The 18,693-nt window shown below is 43.2% G+C and overlaps 1 protein-coding gene across 3 annotated transcripts in view; it reads right to left on the bottom strand.

Annotated features, from left to right (window-relative positions):
* Positions 1–18,693, bottom strand: part of ADGRL4 (adhesion G protein-coupled receptor L4) — a 110,877-nt gene that overhangs the window by 52,231 nt on the left and 39,953 nt on the right. For all 3 annotated transcript variants that reach the window (XM_039485386.1, XM_039485384.1, XM_039485385.1), the window contains exon 3: positions 3,774–3,926. In XM_039485386.1, coding sequence (XP_039341320.1) covers positions 3,774–3,926 — 153 coding nt within the window. The remainder of the gene's footprint in view (positions 1–3,773; positions 3,927–18,693) is intronic.

Genomic DNA, 18,693 nt, shown 5'->3' with positions numbered 1-18,693 from the left:
CAGCTATCTCCGTGACACCACTGATTTCCTGAGGAAACTACAATGCATTGGTGACCTTCCAGAAAACACCATCCTAGCCACCATGGATGTAGAGGCTCTCTACACAAACATCCCACACACTGATGGAATACAAGCTGTCAGAAACAGTATCCCTGATGATGCCACAGCACAACTGGTTGCTGAGCTATGTGCCTTTATCCTCACACACAACTATTTCAAATTTAATGACAATATATATCTCCAGATCAGTGGCACCGCTATGGGCACCCGCATGGCCCCACAATATGCCAATATTTTTATGGCCGACCTGGAACAACGCTTCCTCAGCTCCCATCCACTCACGCCCCTTCTCTACCTACGCTACATTGATGACATCTTCATCATCTGGACCCATGGGAAGGAGACTCTGGAAAAATTCCACCATGATTTCAACAGCTTCCACCCCTCCATCAACCTCAGCCTGGACCTATCTACACGGGAGGTCCACTTCCTAGACACCACGGTGCAAATAACTGGTGGTCACATTAACACCACCCTATACCGAAAACCTACCGACCGCTATGCCTACCTTCATGTCTCCAGCTTCCATCCTGGGCACACCACAAGATCCATTGTCTACAGCCAAGCACTGAGGTACAACCGTATCTGCTCTAACCCCGCAGACAGAGACCAACACCTAGAAAATCTCCACCAAGCATTCTCAAAACTACAGTACCCACACGAGGAAATAAGGAAACAGATCAACAGAGCCAGATGTGTACCCAGAAGCCTCCTACTGCAAGACAAACCCAAGAAAGAAACCAACAGGACTCCACTGGCCATCACATACAGTCCCCAGCTCAAACCCCTCCAACGCATCATCAGGGATCTACAACCCATCCTGGACAATGATCCCACACTTTCACAGGCCTTGGGTGGCAGGCCAGTCCTCGCCCACAGAAAACCTGCCAACCTAAAGCATATTCTCACTAGCAACTGCACACCGCACCATAGCAACTCTAGCTCAGGAACCAACCCATGCAACAAACCTCGATGCCAACTCTGCCCACATATCTACACCAGCAACACCATCACAGGACCTAACCAGATCAGCCACACCATCACCGGTTCATTCACCTGCACGTCCACCAATGTAATATACACCATCATATGCCAGCAATGCCCCTCTGCTAAGTACATCGGCCAAACTGGACAGTCTCTAAGGAAAAGGATAAATGGACACAAATCAGACATTAGGAATGGCAATATACAAAAACCTGTAGGAGAACACTTCAACCTCCCTGGCCACACAATAGCAGATTTTAAGGTGGCCATCCTACAGCAAAAAAACTTTAGGACCAGACTTCAAAGAGAAACTGCTGAGCTCCAGTTCATCAGCAAATTTAACACCATCAGCTCAGGACTAAACAAAGACTGTGAATGTCTTGCCAATTACAGAACCAGTTTCTCCTCCCTTGGTTTTCACACCTCAGCTGCTGGAACAGGGCCTCATCCTCCCTGATTGATCTAACCTCGTTATCTCTAGCTTGCTTCTTGCTTGCTTATATATATACCTGCCCCTGGAAATTTCCACTGCTTGCATCCGAAGAAGTGGGTATTCACCCACGAAAGCTCATGCTGCAAAACGTCTGTTAGTCTATAAGGTGCCACAGGATTCTTTGCTGCTTCAACATTGCATTGGTTATCCTTGCTTCACATTTGAAAGGTTAACATGACATCTCAAAGGGATAGAAACTTTTTGTTTGTTTGTTTAAAGAAAGCTTAGATTGTGCAAATTCAGAACGTGTCTTGGGGCCATATAAATCAGCAAGTGGGCTGGCAGCACTGTCCTAGTGCAAATTAAGCAGCTCTGAGTTGTACAGTATAGCCAACACTACTAGATTCCTATTATAATACTGGTGTCCACTCCAGACATATGGCACTGCCTGCCACCTAGGTACTCCACTAGGGTGCTATTGTCTGTGTACAGAAGACATGTCTGAGACCTCTCTCACCTGTAGCAGATCCATGGGTTACAACGTAATCCTCTATGGCTTCCTTGATAAACTGCAAAACTGACTTTATTTATTTTGTCCCTGTATTTAATGGGACAATATGCCACAAGGCTATTTTTTGTTTTGGAACACGTCAGCTCCATCCACACTGATTTGCACAAAAGAAGGGGAAAGCTGACAATCAAGGACCACTAGAGGATGACAGTAGAATGTCTGCACTCTGAACAGCAGGGCAAAAAAGTTTATTATTAATATATAACACCGTAGGCATGGAACAGGACCCCATTGTGCTAGGTGGTGTTCAATTACAGAACGAAGAGATGGTCCTTGTTCCATCTAGATACTTACAATCTAGGATACGTCTGCTTTGAAATCAGGGACTTCCGCACATGTAGGCATATCCAAACTAGCTTGGATCTAGCTAATTTGTATAATAATAGTGAAGCTGCAGCAGCACAGATTAGCCTCTTGAGTACATAGCTAGCTAGACCAATGCTAGCTTAGGTATGTCTACACGTGCTTCAGTCACACCTATGGCTGCAGCGTAGACATAATCTTAGTACAAGAAAAGGGATGACAGGTGGATATAGACAGACAAACATAATAATAAAAAGTAATCTCTCTCAACTGGCGAAAACGTAAAGCAAAACTAGGAACATTCAAGTGAAACAACTTTGAAGACAAGACTTCTGAAGCTTATAGTAAAAATCAAGACATCTAGAAACAGGTAATTTTTACAGCTCATTGTGCTCACAAAAATCCAGATAACTTGAGAAGAGATTCACAGCAACTTAGTAAAAGGGAAACATGATATCAGGATGTGAAGAACATCAATGGAAGTTTGACTAGATCACTCTCTAGCCTAATATGCAACTATTTTGCTTATATTTGAAATGGTAAGAAAAGACAGAGATTGTCAGGACTGTCAAGCTTTGGAGAGCGATACCTGGAACTAGATATAATCAGCCCAAAGATGATATACCTGTGTAAAGAGGCAACGGATTTATTGCTTGTTTTCCCATTCCCCAAAGAGTATCACAGCACACAAAGAAAATTACCAAAGGATTGAAAAAAGAGAAATAGTTACAATTCTTCCAATGAAGGGTAATCCTTAAGGACCGCACAATTGTTCAGAAATAATATTTTCCCAGAGAATATTTCTGTTTTGTAATCCTAAACATGATCCATCAAACTGCTATACAGGCAGAAACTGAAGGACTGCACAGAATGCAGGTAGCTACTTATCCTACTCACTACCTTAAACCAGAACTGAAAAGAAGAATTAGTGAGGGATGAAGGGAATTTTGGAATATTGGCCAGAGTCTGGTGCTGAGATGTAAGCAAACTGAACGTGGATGGGACAAACCCTAAAGGCCATTCTGCTGGCCCCTTGAATTCTGACCAAATCCCATCTGATCCCCGCCAGGCCCATTGTGTTGGCAGAGCCAGGAGAAGGTGTTATAAGGTAGAAAGAATGTGGGCCACCATTTGGCCTTAGATCTATATTCCTATATAAAGCTACCACATTCAGATTAAATCTTGAAGTTCTGCTGAGTTCAATGGGACTTTTGTTGAGTAAAGATACTAGGAAGCAGTCTTTTGTTATTGAGACATAGGGGCTTGAACTGGAATACCAGGTCTGTGAACTGTGGGAAGCCCTCATCCAAATTGCACAGATCAGGGCACCTGAATTTCTTTTACTGGATTTCTCTAATTAACAGGAGACATAAGAAATAAGTGACAATTTAAAGCTACCTGGATGACATTACAGTAACTTACCCACACAAAAGGTTCCATCATTAGTTACAAACTTCTCTTGACCACTGCTCGATCTGAAACCAGTTGCACACATGCAGTAATAACTCCCCACAGTATTGGTACAGTTCGCGTTTTCTCCACAAGGTTGTGTAGCATTTTCACATTCGTTATCATCTGTCAAGAGACAAATTACATAAAAATAATTTTTATTTGCCAGTTTAACAAAATAATGGTTTAATCTGGACTCCAGTATTTTTTATTTATAGATGTTGAGACTAACATGTTGATTATTTATTTAACACTGGCCTCACCAATGCCAAGGACTTAATCATGCTCAAAGCCACATAGGTATCCAAAGTAAAACTTTCCACTACATGCATCTGACAAAGTGGGTATTCACCCATGAAAGCTTATGCTCCAATACGTCTGTTAATCTATAAGGTGCCACAGGACTCTTTGTCGCTTTTTACAAAGTAAAACCAGCTCTGTATTAGAGGAGAACAGAAATGCATGTACTAAACGGATGTTCTAGCTGGGACCCCCACTTCCAAATCACATATCAGGTCAGATACGCTCATGTTTGGATGATCTCTAAATAGAGACCTGATGTGATGGGTCTCAAACCCGGGTCTGAGAGTGCCCAGACAGCTGTCACATTTTCATCTTCATCCAATGTCTGCTGAAGCCTGGTGGGTTGAGGAGCTAATATGACTACAGTCTCAGCCGAGGCACCACCCACAGGAGCCTGGATTGGAGGATCACCAAACTCCACGTAAGCCAGAAGGAGGCATAGGAAGTTGTCTGAGCAACTAGGTGATTCCCTGTTGTTGCTGCATCAAATCCTGCGTGTGCCTGCTTCCTTCATTCTGCACCCAACCCTGTTCCTGATTCCTTCTTTGCTCCTGGCTTCCCCCTGCCTTTGTTCCTGTTCACCTCTGTGCCTCATCCTTGCCTTTCTTCCAGTTCCTGTCATTTTGCCTCACTTCTGACCATCAGTTACCAGTCCCAGCTCTGACCCTGGGCTCTGGTAATTTGGCAGTTGACTCTAGTGATGACCCTTGACTTTGTCTGCTGACCTGGACACCTGCTGTACCCACTAGACCTGACTTCTGCTCTGACCTTCAGACAATTGTCCCAGTCCTTAACATGTGGATGATGTCCCAAGATCCACACATGGAGGATGGGCCATGGGCAGGTGCACAGATATACAGTATATTGTTCTCCACTTCCATCCTTCTAGATATTTTTTGGAAAAGAATGCATTATTTTTGCTATGGAGCCTCCTCTCCTGAGGGTCCTTGGGACAGCTAATGCCAAAGAGAAGAGAGCTTCTGCCAGGGACAAGAATCCTGACCTAGATAACCTTAATCTCCCACAAATTTTGGGGGATTCACCAACCATAAAGGAAGGCCCAGTGGTATATTTCAGAAGCAGGCCAACCCATGCTCTCAATGGAACAACAGGGAAATAACTTCATAAGGGTATCGTTCTGAAGATTACCTCTCTAGACACCTTTTCTGTGGGTTTTATCATGGGGGAGAGGGAGGAGAAGAGGAATGATCCAAGTGATTTGGCAAAACATACTAAGAAGCCATTACTAAGACTAGCGCATTAGTCAAGTGAATCAATACACACAATACAACTATTTCTTCTATATTCTTCCATACACATTGCATTCTGGATGTTCTATACAATTAAATAATCGTCTTACCAACTTTAGGAAAAACTGAAAAACCTTCATCTTCAGTAAAGTCTATTCACTATAGCAAGAATGACACAACACCAATACCTCTATCCACTCAAATGTTCCCCCTCAAATTCCCCCCAAAATCCTGAAGCAAAAGAAATAAATTAACCTACCAAGAGCTCCCAGGAACCAAAAAATACTCCAAGCAGAGATTTTAATCCTAAGGGTACGTCTACACTACCTGCCAGATCAGCATGTAGCGATCAATCTATCGGGGATCGATTTATTGCATGTAGTGTAGATGCAATAAATCGATCCTCGATCGCTCTCCCATCAACTGCTGAACTCCAGCAGTGTGAAAGGTGGAAGCAAAGTCGATGGGGGAGCCGCGGCCGTCGATCCAGAGCTGCGAGAATGTGAAGTAAGTAATTTTAATTCGATCTAAGATACGTCGACTTCAGCTACGCTATTCTCGTAGCTGAAGTTGCCTATCTTAGATCGATTCCCCCCCAACCCAGTGTAGACCAGGCCTAAGAGAGGGAGGCCTTGGCTATTCCCATGAAGTCCACTAGGGTCTTTGGTCTTATTTTTATATGGAAGATGCTCAGAGTCTATAATGATGGGGAGCAATATAAAACCCTAAGATATAACTATTAATTGCAGAAGGATAATTATATTAAGAGGCATGGTAGTAGGGGAGAAAAAATGATGGCAAATGTCACAAATAAGGTGTTTTCAGACACAGGAGCAAGACTGTGCCAGCAGATAAAGAAGATACCAGTGTGACAAATTTGTTGAGAGTGGCAATATTTGTAAGGATATAGCAGGAACAAATTTCTGCCTTATAACTTATTCTGGACCCCTGGAATAGCCCTGGCACAGGGACCGTTTCAGATATGAAGTTAATAGGAAGCCCTTTCACTACATATGATTTAACACACCTTTCAGTTAATTCACAGTGCAAATGCCAACTCAGGAACATCAAATGGATTTACAACATTCTCCAGAGGACTTTGGGTCAATGCTAATGAATGGATTACACTCATTATAACTAATATTGTAATTTAATAAGGAATCCAAGTGTAAAAGCAATTTGCTAATGTATGTTAACAATATTTATTTTATGGCTTCAGCAGCTGTACTTCTGAGAAAACAATAGAGAAGGGTGTGTGATTTGGCTCTCACTTACAGAACACTGGTGTACACCCGAATTAACTTCAGTGAAGTAATGGTATTGCATCGGGGAAAAACTGGTGTAAATGAGATCAGAATCAGAGCCAGAAACTAATAATTTAAGATATGAGTACTTCATGATCTGTGGCATGCTTCTCACTCTAAGGACAAGCATGCCATAGAAAACTTTAACCTTCAGGCTGTTTTCCTTTAGACCTTACCCTCTTAGGGACAGTGAGTGTGACGATGGACTTGCATTTTGTGTGTGTGTTTGGTGATCTTGCTCAGAATGACCTATTATTGTGAAGCATACTATCCATTAGAACCCTAGCCTTTCAGCTGAAAAATCAGTGTGGCTATGAGTGCACCATACAATTTCTACTATTAAGATAGAAAAATTTGGTGTTGGGGCAGGCAATGCCATGATTTCTAGAAAATAAGACACACTGGTTTTGGAAAATGTGGGGGTGGAAGCCTTAGAAGAACAGAAGTGGGTAAGAAAACTGACTGCATGGAGATTTATTCAAGGCCAGGGGGAAATAAAGCTGAATAGACAGAGGTCATAGAATTTTGTGAGTGTAAAAAACAAAAACTCCTGCCTGTGTTTTCTAGTGTCTCGGACATAAGAGCTGCAGTCCTGAAAGCCTGGCTGTATTACAGCTCTCAAGTGGCCCAAAGAACACTCTCAAGCAGTATAAACTGACTCATACAGTGGACACCATTAAAATCTTTACAGTTTTGTCTAATTAACTTTCCCATGGTATTGGCGGCATTCCATATATTTAGGGAGCTCATAAATATTTTAATGGTAATCATTGTATATTAGAAGGATCTCCTGTTCTGGGAACCTTTTCAGATAAGTGCTCCTGCTGCCCCACACTTTCCTGAGAGGAAACAAGTCTCTTTTTTAATCACCCTACAAGCCTGGCTTGTTTTCATTCATCTGGCCTGATTAGCTAATGAGCACAGAATTTTAGGCTGCTTACACAGAGGCATCGCAGGAACTCCTTCAAGGAAGGTTATGAAAGCTAACTTCCCAGGTCACTTAACGTCAGGTTTACATGGATGCAACTCCATATACATCAATGGTTCTAATCCTGATTTGCTCCCGTGTCACAGACAGCAGAATCGGGACTGATCTATGTATAATTTGGTTCCACAATGTCTAGGAGGGTCCTAATAACTGTGTACAAATATTTGAAGTATTTCAGTACCAAGGAAAGAGAGAAACTATTTAGTATTGAATCTACAAGGGCTGATGTGATGCACAGCAGGAAGCAAATGGCCAGGGCCAGCTCTAGGCACCAGCAAACCAAACACGTGCTTGGGGCAGCACATTTTCAAGGGCGGCATTCTGGCCATCTTTTTTTTTTTTTTGGCTTCCAGCTGCAAAACCCTAGAGCCAGCCCTGGCAGCAGCAGCGCGTCGTGCGCGGGGGGCACCCTGGGGCCGCTGTGGTTCGTGCCGCGGGGGAGCAGCGCCGCACCTTGTGGCTGGGCCGGGCAGGATCCTAGCGGGGGGACACTCAGGCTGGGGGCCGCCCCACGGGGCACATGGAGCCACCTGCAGGTGCCTCAGGGCGGCTGCCCCCCAGCGCCGCAGCCAGCACTGGGTGAAGCGTCCCGAGCCTCCAAGGGACTGTGGCAGGACGGCCAGAAGCAGCAGCTGCAGCAGGTCCATAGAGGGCGAGGTGCTGCCGTGTGGGGCCCGTGTCCCACTCTCCGGGGCTCCGCTCCCTCTGGAGCTACCCTGCCCCAGCTCCTCAGCCCCCTGCCGGGGTGGTCCCCAGGCTCTGTCCTCCCAGGTCCCGGCTGGTCCTGGAGGCAGGAGCCCCAGCTGGAGGGACCCCGGGCTGAGGTGCGGCTTACCCCGACCCTGCCAGCACCGGGCCAGCTGGAGGCAAGGGGGGAGCAGGCGGAGTCCGCACTGGTGGGGGAGAAGCCCAAGGCTGGGGCGGCAGGGGGTGCGGGTGGGGGGGGGGAGAAGAGAGAGCCCAGGGCTGGGGCGGAAGGGGGTGCGGGTGAGGGGTGAGAAGAGAGAGCCCAGGGCTGGGGCGGTGGGGGCGGGGGTGAGAGCCCAGGGCTGGGGCGGGGGGCAGCCAAAAATGTTTTTGCTTGGGGTGGCAAAAAACCTAGAGCCTGCCCTGCAAATGGCTATTGCTTTCCAGCACCATCTGTAAATGCAGGCTATAGCTATGTACAAGTGTGCAGTGAAGTAAGTCTCAAGCCTCTTGTATGTTTCCTCTTATACTCTGCAGTAACAGTGCAGGTAAAATGAAGGGTAAGATATAGCAAGACAGAAAATGTGTGTATCTAATGACATACAGGAGTAAGTGTGAGCCTTAACATCCTTGAAGACAATGGACTATGCACATGATGTTAAGTGGTTTACTGGACTGGAGCCAGAGTTCTGAGCTCCTTGCAGGATAGAGCTCCCAGACCAGAGGAACTTGGTGGTCACACTACATTGTTTTCATTAATGCCTGATAAACAGGGCCGGCTCCAGACCCCAGCGCGCCAAGCGCATGCTTGGGGCGCCATGCCGCGGGGGGTGCTCTGCCTGTCGCTGGGAGGGCGGCAGGCGGCTCCGGTGGACCTCCCGCAGGCGTGCCTGCGGATGCTCCACCGGAGCTGCGGGAGCAGCGGACCCTCCGCAGGCATGTCTGCAGGAGGTCCACTGGAGACACGGGACCGGCGACCGCCAGAGCGCCCCCCGCGGCATGCCGCCGTGCTTGGGGCGGCGAAATTACTAGAGCCGCCCCTGCTGATAAAATTTGCCAATTGTTCCTGGTCATGGTCATTATCTTTCCCTCATGCTTGCACTGTGCAAGATAAACTTTTCTGATGTGGGATAAGGCATTAGAAATAGGAGTAATAGGAGAAACTATGAGATCTGTTTTGACTGAGGAATAGCCTTTAAAGAGAAATGGTGGATATTCCATCACCTAAGACAATTAAAATAATTGGACAAAGCACTAGAAAATGCACATTAGAGAAGGACCCTGCATCAGCAGAGAGGTGGAGAGATGCCCTGCAGTTGGGGTGGTCATTTAGGCTTGTGCAGAGTGGATGCAAAATGCTACCAAACTCAGATTGGCAGCATTTCACACCATTTTGCATAGTTGTCAATAGTGACACAGGGTGTGCAGTAGAGATTTAGGCCAAACATGACCTTGCCATCTCTAACCTGGCCACCAACTCTGCTCTCAGGAACACACAAGGCTTGACATAATCTAGATTGGAATGCAAGAAACCTCAAAGTCGTCTGAGATGAAACCTAGCAATTTACATGTCAAACACAAGCAAAGTGAGCATCTGAAGTGCTAATATGATATCAATGAAGACGTGACAGTAAACTTTCATTTAGCTTTCCCTACATGCTCAGGTTTCACATATATGACATTTGAAGAGACCATGCCAGGGGTCTAATTTAGTGGACCAGGTTCTACTCCCACTGAAATTAATGGCAAAAGTATCACTGACATCTGTGGAACAAAGGGGATGCTCACTATGGAAAAAAAATTACTGAATTCCTGCAAGGGACAGAAAGGGGATGTGTTTTCATGAAAAAAGAAATTTCACATAAATGGAAAGTTTGCAGGGCACTGTCCAGATGGAATTTCTGCTATGCGGTTGATGGAAGTTTGCATCCCATATATCAATGAACAGCGGCAAGGGTGGCTGTTATCGTATTTAAGTATTCTGTTTGACTTGACAAAAAATATTTAAAAACCACTAACAAAACAACATATTTTTCAATTCTTTTTATAGTCAAGATATTGAGCTACTGTATAAAAAAATCCAGCCTAGGAGTTTAAAGATGTTTTCCAATTTTTATATAATTTATAATGCTATCAGATTTGTGGTTTATGGGGAATCAGACAAAATCAGGATTTATAGATTAGAAAATCTCTAACCCCTTCTTAAACAAATTTGTTTAGCAATATGGACAGAAAGGAGGATACCCTAAAAGACGAACAGGCATACGAGCCATTTGCTTTGTTGCTGTATAATCTAATTATGACATGTACATGCACAGTAAAGCAACTGCTGGCAAACGAAACCCATTAAGCATTGCAGGCAATGTTTCAGGAATGCAAACTGAAAATCAAGGGAAAGAAATGACATAAGTGAAACAGGTATTTTTTAAAGATTTTTTAAAAAATAACTGATGAAAAATATGAATGACTTTTAGAAACAAGAGTGGTCAAATGACAAGGGTAATTCTTGTGCCTAAATGGTAATGTGGCATTCCAATCTATTTGATATACAAGAGGTTCACAGAATGGCTGATCAGTCTTGAATTCATTTTTTAAAGCACAGAGTTCTATAATATTTAGTATGCACTCAAATTGTTATCATTAAATATCACAATGGGAGGAAACCATGAATAATTTGTGACTTAGTTACAGGAAATTAGTTTTAAGTAGCCCAAAGACCAAAAAGGACTGTACATGGGGGCGTGTACGAGTAGGGTGGTTTTTTGTTATATGTGTAAAATAAAAGTGATTATTCATGCTGGTCTAAAAAATACAAGGATAATGGACATCTGTTTTCAGAGAACACTCTATATTTTATGATGCACGGGCATATTTATAGTCAAACAAAAATCAAGTCAGTTATTGGCCAAACTCAATTTCTCTGCTACTTTCCAGGCTACATATAAAGATGTTCTAAAAGAATAGGTTTGAGAGACTGATGTGCTTTTACTTGCCCACTGCATTCTGAACTGGGGTGATGTTATTTCTGTATAAACAGTGCATGACATTAGTTTCATGAATTAATTACAGGGGCTAATCCAAAAACCACTGATGCCAAATGTGTGTCTTTCCATTGACTTCAGCAGGCTGTATATTGAACCTTCCCACCCCCAACCCCGTAGCTTGTACAGCTACTGGTAAAGAAAAGCTATAACTATTTCTTTCAATGCAGTTATAAGAAAGTTTTACATATGGAACATTTCTTACGCATGAACTCTAAAATTTGGATGAAATAGAACTTTTGGTGTAAAATATTCATTTATGTGTCTGGATGCCGCCATGTTACTGAAAAATGCATCCTATTCAGCATGACTTTAACAATCTGAATTTATAGTACAAAGTTCTCCATCCTCATCCCACTCATTACCCAATTTTAATGCAGGATGGACATAGGGTGACCAGATGGCTCAATGTTATAGGGACAGTCCCAATTTTGGGGTCTTTTTCTTATATAGGCTCCTATTACCATCCACCCCCTGTCCCGATTTTTCACATTTGCTGTCTGGTCACCCTAGATGGAAACTAAATTACAATCTCCAAAATGGATGTGTTGGAACTATTACAGTTACAAAATGATATCAACGATCAGTAATATGGCAGTAGCTAAATAGAAGTAGTCCCCGAAGTGCCAACGGTAGTTTAAATGTTGGGTTTGATTAGAAATACCCTTTTCATTTTTTTCTTGAGAGAAAGCATAAACTTTCCTGGCAGTTAGCTGAGCAAAACAACTGCCTTAAAGTATTTCCATTATAAATTAGTGAATTTCCATGATAAACTTTGTTACAGTGAGAACAGTTTGTTAGCCAAGTAGTCTCAGGTTCAGACCTGCCACACTAGATCTTAGCCAGGAAGCAATAGCACTATTTTTCTTATTAGAAATTTTGAAATCAACCACTTTCATTTAAGAGAGAGAGAGATTAACACTTTTGTTCTCCCCCACATACAAAATATTTCTACAACAAATTCATCCCTCTTGGACCCACACATAGCAAGCAGCTTGCTAAAATGATGCACTGAGTTTTAAAAAGCAACAACTGAACAAGCACAGTAGCTACTTTCCATAAAGGTAGTTACACATTTGATATTATTATGGATTATAAGATACTCAGCTCCTACTGATGCTAATGTATGCTCACGGCGTTATTGTCAGATTTTCCTCCCTCCCCATATCACCCTAAAAGAAGCAATTAAAAAAAGAATCAGATTGAGCCCTGATTCAGGTCAGCGTAAACCAGGTCCCTGGTGGTCAAAAATCTGTCAGGGTGGTTGTGACAGCACAAGCCTGGGGACTAGCGTGGAACCATCACAGTCTGAAAAATGGACAGCACTGGCTGGGAAGGGAATGTAGCCAAGGTGACTGGGGAATACACTGATTCATTGCATTCTGCTGTTCTCCTTTGACAGCAGCCTCTACTGCTAGAGCTCCTGAAAAGCCTCAGGGGGAAACTTAAAGCTGACCTTCCCCAACATAACCCCCAAGAGAGAGCAGTGGTTGAAGTGCCTCACTTAACCCCTCAAAAGCAAGGAAATGAAGGCTTCCTGTAAAACAAATTCCAGTGCTACTCACCCTGCTGTGCTTAGCCTGTCTAGAGGTCTCAGAACAGCAGGCAATCTTACATACATTACTCATGTGCTGCAGTACAGTATCTCTACAGTTATGAGAAACTGACCCGAGAATAGCAATGCCATTAACAATCCGGCTTTCCTTTTTGCAATATGTTACCATTAATGTTAATTTAACACAATTTATTTATGATTCTTAAAATATCTTAAATCAGCAGGAAAGAGCAGATGCTTAGATGAACCATTTGAGACTGCAAAACTGGGCTGGAAATCTCATTAGGATTATTTTTTTTCATAATGGGCCTGATTCATCCTTGACCTCTGGTGCCTTTCACCAGCTATGCTGGCATGAAGGGAATACACGGCAGCCACACAGCTGCATGGGAAATATCCATGCCTCTTTTCTGCTGTGCTTTCATGGCTGTGCACCTCCTTGCAAGAGTTTGTGGCACTGGAGATGCCCCGGGCATTCTAGTAGCATGCTGAGGTCTTTTAGGCATGTGGGTATAATGGTTCCACACCAGTTCCAAACTAACCCTGGGAACCCCTGGAATCACTGAGGCATAAGGCTGCCCTCTCAATCCCTGCACCAGGCTCTGCACTGATGCATGGGCAAATTGAGGCCAGTATTTCTTGTGCTTCTACGTGAACAATGGGGCTGCATATTCCATGTAAACAGACACTGAGGTCCTGGTTTGAAACTTGAAGTGCAAAGCAGCCCCCCAAAATGAAAGACAGTGGGGAGGAAAAGGGTTACACTTTTTTGAAACCAAAAAAGCATTCAGGTTGGGTTTATTCAGAGCTTGGGCAAACTTTGGAGAGGTTCTTATGTTACCCAAAAAGCTTTCCTCATTATAGTCTGTAAAATCAGACATTATAAATTAAATGTGAGATGCATTTATTATTGGAATAAATGCTAGTGATGAGAAGTGTCATTTGCTTAGCTGCACAGAACAATGCACTTCTCCAATGCTTGTGGAGTATCATGAAAAGAAAATCTATAATTTGTGATCATTCATATGTGGAGAACAGAATAAAAGAAAAAAACATCATTAAAATGCTACTCCTTGACTGGAAAGAAAATATTTACCCTGCAAAGCATCAGCTGGGACTCAAGAAGAAGAAGCAGGCGCTCAAATTAGTCAGGGAAAGTGAGCATGGGTGTGGGGGGGAGGGAATTCAATCATTTAGGATCCGTGTAAAGTCTGGAACAACTGCATGTGATCTCACTGTTCCCATACAGAGAGGGAAGTGTTTATTTAGTAGTGTCCTTAGCACTGTCACTCCTCTTCCCTCAGAAAGTCCCGTGAATGTGTGTGTGTGGAGGAGAGGTGTCACACCCTCCCCACCTTGGTATGATTCACCAAGAATGTGTGTATGTCTGCAGCATTGCACTGTTGAGGGCGGGGGTATCTCAGGAGCAGCAGTGGGCAGAAGAAGACTCGGTAGCCCATCTCCTTTACAGCTGTGCTGCTTGGAAGCTTATGGGTGGTTCCAGAATTCATGTGAAGAAACAGAGTCAATTGCTTGTTTCACTTAGGCGACTCCTAACCCCTCTCCCTGTACAGAACAATTTGAGGAAAACTTTACAAGCTGACGTCACAGAGACTTCCTCTCTCTGCTGTGAATTTTCCCATAAGAGGCGGCGCTCCCCACACCCGCCAGGAACCCAATTGCACTGGCTGTTCTATGAATTCATCACAAAGCAAGTAGAAATTTGACTTCAATGGCATGATGTCAATTTACACCAGCAGAGCATCTGGTCTGGTGAGATTGTTAAGGCACAGACTGAAAGAAGAAAAGTGAGTGACCTGTTTGTGATAGTTTAGTTATAACAGAAAACGATGAGTCACAAACAAAATTGAAATGCTGGTAGTCCAGATTAGGAGTGAGTTGTCTGAATTCTCAGTCTGTGACTGTGAGGAATGGATTAGTTCTCTGGAAAATGGCCTGATGGAGACTTGACAAGAGGAGATAAACAATGATCCAATTTCTATTGAGACATCGCATGCAGCTTCTATTCCTTAGTAATTACAAATACAGTGAACTTATTTGGAGAGGATGTGAGCGAGACACCATCATGCGTATCTAAACATTTTGGTCCCACACCAAAGATTACAGAAAAGAACACATCAACAAGCAGTTTGATTAAAAAAAAAGAAGAAGAAAAGTTTATGTTCTGGGCAACACTCTCCCAAATTTCCAGACAACAGAACCTGATCACCAGCAGCCAGGAAATGCATCACAACAGTCTGGCTTACGAACCCTGTCATTACAGTGTTGATAAACAAGACTACAGCTTGAATTAGGCAGATACACCTAGGGCTTTATCTAACGAGCGACTCATAACATAAAACAGACAACAAAGGGCTTGAGAAACAACACTGCATTAGACTAAGGTATATACCCACATTTTGTTTATATAGGGTCAAATCCTGGAGTCCTCAACCTGTCGACATTAGGCCCAAATGGCACCAGAAACTGCCCATTTCCAATTTGCAGGTGGGAGCTGGGGCAAGAAGCACTTAGGAGAATTTCACAACTCTTTGCCTGCTAAGCCCTCCCCAGGAGTACGGAGGGGAGTTTTGAGCACGGCTGGAGTTAGGCTGAGACCTAACTCTACTCTGACCATGCAGTATGAAATGGACTGTGCTCATTGGCTATAATGATCTACATGGGACTATTCACATGCACAAAGTTAGGCAGATGCTTACATACACTGCTGAACTGGGGCCTACTGGATGCAAGGGAAAACCACATTCTGTTCTGTTTGGTCCATTATAGAGTTAGGGGCCAGACATGAACTTTGGAACCAGATTCAGGTGGGGATTCTGAACTCCCTCAAAGGATGGGGATGGCAGATGGGTGTTTGGACTTAGGGTTTGGCTCAGGCTCATCTCCACTGAACTCTGAACAAAGAGCATTTTCTTGCATGAATTGCACTATCACTCCCCCCTAGTGATATGATGTGAAATGGCAGTACAGCCTCCACATTCACCTGGAGCAAATGGATCCACAATTTATTCATATATATTTACATTGTAAGTGTGCGAAGAGTCTGGTACTGAACTGGGGCCAGATCTATAACTCACTGAAATTAATGGAAAGGCTCCCATTGACTTCAGTTATTTTTTATCAGGCTGGTGGAGACAAAAATGGCACAGAAACAGAAGGAAGAATGAAAAACATATGGCCTATACTCTTCTCACCACAAATGGATCAAGTTTCCAAGTTCCTTCCTCAGGGAAACACAATCTGGCATGCACCCTGTGTCAAACATCCCACTTGGGTATTGGACACAACGTGCTTGAGACATTATGGCAAGAGAAACCACCATTGGATGCCTGGATTTCCTCCACTGAAAAAACTGAATTAAAACAAGGTGATGTATTCTGGAACTGGAGTATATCAGATGTGGTTTGCCAGCCATATACAGGTGTGAATGTTTTTCTGAACACTACCAATAAGGCTTTTGGAAACTTCCACGCTTATTACATTGAGTCATTCTCAATTTGTGTTATGCTTTTTTGTTGCTAACCGACTTATTTTCATTAAATCACATCTTCTAACCAAGAAGTAAAGAAGCATATGTACATTCAGAAAATGTTTTCTTTTAAAAGGAAAGTGAGAAGTGAAGCAGTGTCTCGAATTGAGAAAGATTCTTTGGTTGATAACAATGCTCACTGCAGCATTAAATATGCAGTCCAAATGAATGCTTCATTTCAGCAGGGTAACTAGAACAGTATTTGTTTTAAAACTAAAACCAGACAACATCTCCTCTGTAATTTCTTGTGGATGTCCCATTGTATTTTCAATTTGCCATGGTGCAGATATTACACCAGCATTACAGAATTAGAAGGACCAGAACCTGTAATGCTCAATTCTAAGAGCACAATCTCAAATTAACTCTTTTTTGGCATTTGGGAATACAATGGTTTCTCCTAAGAAATGAATACCAGAATCCACTCTACAACAGCATTCAGGAAAGTCAGAGCTAAGGCTACCATTCAGCCCTAAATTCACTCTGTTGTAGCTATTGCACAAGATAGGTCATCCACTTCTGAATCTTCCAGCTGCAGAACCAATACGATTGATATGATCTTCTGAAATACATAAGCCCAATTGCACAAATTCAGGATGGAACATCAGCCTACATCTGAATTTACTTTCTTTTGCATGTTTAAAGCAGAATCTTTAAACCACCTACTCTCAGGAAAATGGTTTCACATCTAACTACCAAGTGCCATTTTATGTACAGCACAAGGTGTGTGCAGCTGCAAAGGTAGTATCATCATCTGTGTGTGTTTGTGTGTACATCAGCATAAGTTAGTGGATCTCTCAGGCTGTTCTAACTCATGTCAATTGCTAGCAGCTACAAAGAGGCTGCAAATGCAGTCAGAGGCCAGAGAGGCACACATAAGTATTGACCACAGCCCCTTTCCTCGAGCAATGCCCCATCTATCGGCAGCATGAATGGGGAGGGGTAAAAAGAGCCCTATGCAGGCTTCAGGGTCTCCTCTGTAACCCAAGGTGATACTCCAAGATTGCCTATGCCAACGCTACACAGCTCAACTAATTAACCATATTTTGAGGAGGAAAAAAAAATTCCATCTCTGCTGAAAACTTATTTGCCAAGTCATGATATCGGATGAATTTAAAAGTCATTATAGGAAATCTCAGCTCCGAGAAACAATGGCATATATAATATGAGCCATTTAGTACCATCAGTGCGGAAAGAGAACTCCTGCTTCACTTCACTGGGTCTTCCACCTAAAAACTGGTGCCACATTATGGCACTATGTATGATATATATGTAATAGTGTGTTACCTTTCCCTTCAGAAATGCCAAGCTTTTTAAAAAAGAATTTGCTTTAAAGTATCTGAAATAAAGTATTTATTAATTGTCTTGCTTGCTCTTAGATTGAGATCTGTTATAATAATGCCCTGACCTGTGACAAAGGGTAACTGAACCCGTATTCCACCCTCTATGGTCTACCGAGGGTTCCCACCTTCAGGTTTCCTGCTCTCAGCTGTCGCTGTCTTGGGTGGAGACTCACATCTCACTCCCTCCTGACCAGGCATATTTATAGGTTGCACATTGCCTGCCTACATTGTGAAGCCCCCAGCAAGTCAGGCCTACTTTGCTTTTCTCCTCAAAGGCTATAAGCAGGGTAATTCCCCACAGTTATAAGTTACCACCCAGCTTTCCCTATGCAAGCACGTTAATTCTTATGATTAAATCATTACAGAGAAAACATATCAAAACAATGGAAGAACCGACACACATGCTAATAAGCTTACCAGAGATCACCCCAACTCCCACAAGGACTCTGGTAGGAAGTCAATCCTTCAAACCCCACTAAGGGGGTTTCAGATACAAGTTCATGAATGCCTTGGCTCAAAACAAGTACACCATGAATCTGAGAGTCACTCCTGTGTACTTGTTGTGCCTCTGATCTTGTCCTCATGCAACAGTGACCAGCAGACAGAGGTTCCCTCCTCAGGATGAAGTTTCAAAAAGCTGAGTTTTTGCATTACCCATGGGGATACCTTTGTGTACACCTCCCCTTAAAGATTTCCTGGGAAAACCACTTAACTTAAAAAGTTCATTCTTGTCTTTCCTGTTGTTTCAAATGGTCCTTTGAAGCTAATAACACTTCCCAGGGTTTACATTAGTCACAGCTCCCCCCTTGAGATGTTACGTACAATTCCACAATAACATAAACATTTGCAGTTTAATATAATTAACTCTTAAAATA

Source organism: Mauremys reevesii, linkage group 8, assembly GCF_016161935.1.
Source record: "Mauremys reevesii isolate NIE-2019 linkage group 8, ASM1616193v1, whole genome shotgun sequence".
NCBI classification, from domain to species: domain Eukaryota; kingdom Metazoa; phylum Chordata; order Testudines; family Geoemydidae; genus Mauremys; species Mauremys reevesii.
Note: the sequence above shows the minus strand (reverse complement) of the source record. Positions and strands in the feature narration are given on the sequence as shown.